Raw genomic sequence first — 4000 nt, forward strand, 5'->3', positions numbered from 1 at the left:
AATAGCAAATAAAAAGAGGGAAGAATAAATAAAAGCAAGAGTAGCAGTAACAGTATATATAGCACTGTCATTTAAATAAGAATTTATGCATCAGATTATCAACCTGTATGCCAAAGGCAAAGAAATTAATAATTGAAAAAGGCAAAGAAATTAGTAATTAAAAAATCTACTTTAAAAATAGTGCTGGGAAATTTGGATATCCACATGAAGATAAAGACTAAGAAAAATAAAAAAATGAAAAATCTATATCCATATCTCATACTTCGTGAAATACAACTCAAACTGGACCCAAGAAATTAATATAGGAATTAAAAGTTGAAATTTCTAGAGGGAAATTTATGGAAAATAATTGAATATATATGTACAGACAATAAACTTTTAAATATTTGGACTCAAAAGCTGTGGTCATACTACAACAAAGTGCCAAGTGGAACTCACAGGAAATGAAAATGATGCATATCAATAGAACAAACGTCCAGAGGAAAAAGTACATAGAATGGCATAGAATCTTTACCAGTTTTATTTTAGTTTAATGCAGTTAATATAGAAAGAACTGGAAAATGCATAGCAAAATATAAAATGCATATTCAATAAACTGACAGAGTTATTGCAAATGAAGAACTATAAACAACCAATAAATGAACGAAAAACAGTCGACACCTTTATCCATTAGGGGAACAAATCATTACAGCACTGTGACTTCCTCTCATTGGAGTGAGAATGGCAAATCTGAAAGAAACTGTACATAAAAAAGGAAAGAAATGAAAAAAAAATAGGTTTACTGCTATGTCATGATAAAGAACAAGAGGAAGTGGAGAATTTTGATGAGGTTACAAGCAAAAATATCCTTATCTATATCTGTTGGAAATACAAAATTTTCAACAACTATAGTAAACATCAGGAAGTTAATGTTAATTCACACCTCCAGAGATGCAGAAGCAGGTGACTTGTAAGATTACGTTCTCATTAGGCTACATAGGAGTTTCTATTACACGAAAACACTTGGTTTCAAAGCCCCAATATAAAATGACACAGTTATTCATAAGAAAAAATGAGTGATGCCAGAGATGCTGATATAAAATAATACTTGTACTGGGAACACAGAGATAAGAAGATAGTGACTTCTAAGCAACTTTGAGACTCGACGAGTTCCATTAACAATTTGAGCTGGCACAGGGAGAACCTGCCGGAAAACTTTAATAAAGAAGACAATGAAATGCAGGGTGAATGAGGAAAAGAGATAAGAAGAGGTGAGGGGAGAGGAGAAGGAAAGGACAGTGCAGTCATGAACCAGAATCACAAACATATGGCTTGAACTGTTAGCTATATTTTATACTGGGGTCACGGCACATATGTTGGACTAGGAATCACTACATCATCTTATTTAGGACTCTGATGGGAATTCTATTTTCTGAGACCCATTGGCCCACAAAATAAGCGTAAAAACCCAGTTTCACTCAAACTCAACAAAAATGTTTGTGTTTTCTATGGGATTTCTCCTCCCGTAAAAAAACGGTGTTAACTTCCACGGGCGCTCAGTAGGGGGCGACGGAGGGTGGAGGCAGGGAGCGGAAGTAGAAGTCCTTAACTTCCGCTTTGCTGTTTTGCTGTTGGCGCCGCTGCCGGAGACGGAGACGGTACTACTGGGCCTTGGTCTGAGACAACACGCCACAGTTACTCAAGTGAGAATCTTTCCGGGTGATGGCTTGGGTGATGAGTTAAAACTGTGACAGCCCACTATAAATTCCTAAATTCACAACCCACCCTGGCCGAGCAAAGGCCGGATCTCAGCACTATTCCCCAGTGTTCCTGGCTATGGCAGTTAGGGTCTTTGTCATTAATGGTCCTCGTTCTTCTCAGGGAGTAAAAGTCTAGATGAGAGGTTGTGGGGTTTACAGGAAAGGGGGGAAGTCGGGATCTGAAAATTAGAGTCTCCATGCTGTGTGTGGGCCTGAATAAAGAATTGTTCCCCTACATGGCATAGGAGGGTCGAGCTGGCCAAGATGCTACCCTTCTTTGTCCTTTGGAGAACAAGGAGGTGGGATTTCAGGGAAATTGTTCCAAGGAAGGAGGCAGTGGGTGGGGTTTGCAGAAGTTCAGGCCTTATTTGGTGTCCTCTGGATGGTGTCAGACATCTTGAGTAAAGCTTGCCTTAATTTCCTCTGTGTATTACTGTTGAAGATTGCAGTACTAACTTCAGACCAACAGAGTAAAATGGGGATCCAAACATAATTAGAAATGAACATGAGGTTTTTTTTTTTTTTTTTTTTTTTTTTCCCGAGACAGGGTTTCTCTGTGGCTTTGGAGCCTGTCCTGGCACTAGCTCTGTAGACCAGGCTGGTCTCGAACTCACAGAGATCTGCCTGCCTCTGCCTCCCGAGTGCTGGGATTAAAGGCGTGCGCCACCACCGCCGGGCCTGAACATGAGGTTTTAAGGGGATTAAATTGGGGCCCTAAAGGAAGCCCTTTGCTCACCCTAGAAAGTTAGAATTTCGGTTGCCAATCAGTAAACTAACAAACTCCAATTCTCTCCACAGATTTCTCGGGAAGTAGATTCAACAAGGAAATAAGAAAGAGGTTTGAATCCAGAAAGGTACCCTGAGAAAAGAAGCAGAGGGGACCCTCCTTAAAGGGAAGTTTCTCTCCATCTAGTAATGTTTACATAGTGTCTTTCTCTCTCACCTCCTCCTGCCCCAGATTCTTTCCAGAACTCCTGCCTGCCTACCCAGAGCATCATGCCTCGGGGCAACAAGAGCAAGAGCCGCTCCAGAGCCAAAAGGCAGCAGACTCGGGGAGAGAGGCAGAATCTCCAGGGTGCTCAGCCGGCTGAAGAAGAGGAAGCAACATCCCCTACTCTTGGCCAGGGAGATGCCCCCAGCTTCCCTGATGTCAGCACTCCTCAAGAGTCCCAGGAGGCCCTGTCCCATGGCTCTCCTAAGTTAGATGTGTCCCAATCAGTTTCCGATGTTGGTGGTGCTGAGGGTTCTGTTTCAGGTTTTGATGCCAGGCGTCCAAATGTCTGCATTATAGCAGAAGCCATCCAGTCTATACACAGAGATCCTATTGCCAGGAAGGCCAGCAAGGTACTTCATTACTTCCTGGAGAAGTACCAGAAGGATGAGCAACCTAAGGAGGAAGAGATGCTGAAGCTGATCAGCAAGAAGTACAAGGTGCATTTCCCCTCCATCCTGGAGAAAGCCACCTATCAGCTGGAGGTGGTCTATGGTCTGGAGTTGAAGGTTGACCCACATAACTCTCAGTCCTATGTTCTTGTTAGCAAGCTGCCCATCCCGCGTAGGGCAAATCAGGGTGGCAGGAAAGAGTTACCAAAGACAGGTCTCACACTGACCCTCCTGGGTATGATTATGATGAAAGGCGGCCGTGCCACAGAGGAAGAGGTCTGGGAATTCCTCCAAATGCAGGGGCTATATCCTGGGAGGAGGCACTTAATCTTTGGGGAGCCCCGTAAGTTCCTCACCATAGAACTAGTTGAGCAAAATTACGTGGAATACCGCCGGGTGACTGGTAGTGATCCCCCACGCTATGAGTTCCTGTGGGGTCCCAGGGCCCGCAATGAAGCCACCAGGACAAAAGTCCTGGATGTTTTAAATAAGATAAGAAATGCCATGCCTGGTTTCTACCCTCAACAGTATGAGGAGGCTCTGAGTAACTATGCTGAGAGAGCGGCGAGTAGAGGTGAGGCTTCTCATTCCCCCCATGCCCAAGCTAGCAGTTCCTCCCACACTTAGCTGGCCCTTAAGTATAGCTGTGACTGTGCTGTGAAGGACAGCCAGTCTTCTGAGTAGTGGGGAGTTTATAAGTTGTAAGAACCGCACTAAGAATATGCATAGGAAAAGTAGAAGCATCTTTCTTTGTTACATTGTTAGTATTCTCGCAACTGAAGATTAATTTGTTTCATAAATGCTTCTTATGTCTGCCACATTTGTCGTTCTTTGTCAAGTTTAATAGTAAGATCTTTGGGGTTTCCAATTCATTGGAA

General features: G+C 43.0%; 1 protein-coding gene across 1 annotated transcript; it reads left to right on the top strand.

Moving 5' to 3' along the window:
• Positions 1–2735: 2735 nt before the first annotated feature.
• LOC126494961 (melanoma-associated antigen B17-like) lies at positions 2736–3749 on the top strand. The gene has a single exon (XM_050132555.1). It carries the CDS (start codon positions 2736–2738, stop codon positions 3747–3749), a length of 1014 nt encoding a protein of 337 aa, XP_049988512.1.
• Positions 3750–4000: the final 251 nt, after the last annotated feature.

Source organism: Alexandromys fortis, unplaced genomic scaffold, assembly GCF_014885135.2.
Source record: "Alexandromys fortis isolate MF-2015 unplaced genomic scaffold, M_Fortis_MF-2015_v1.1 scaffold_428, whole genome shotgun sequence".
Lineage (NCBI taxonomy): Eukaryota > Metazoa > Chordata > Mammalia > Rodentia > Cricetidae > Alexandromys > Alexandromys fortis.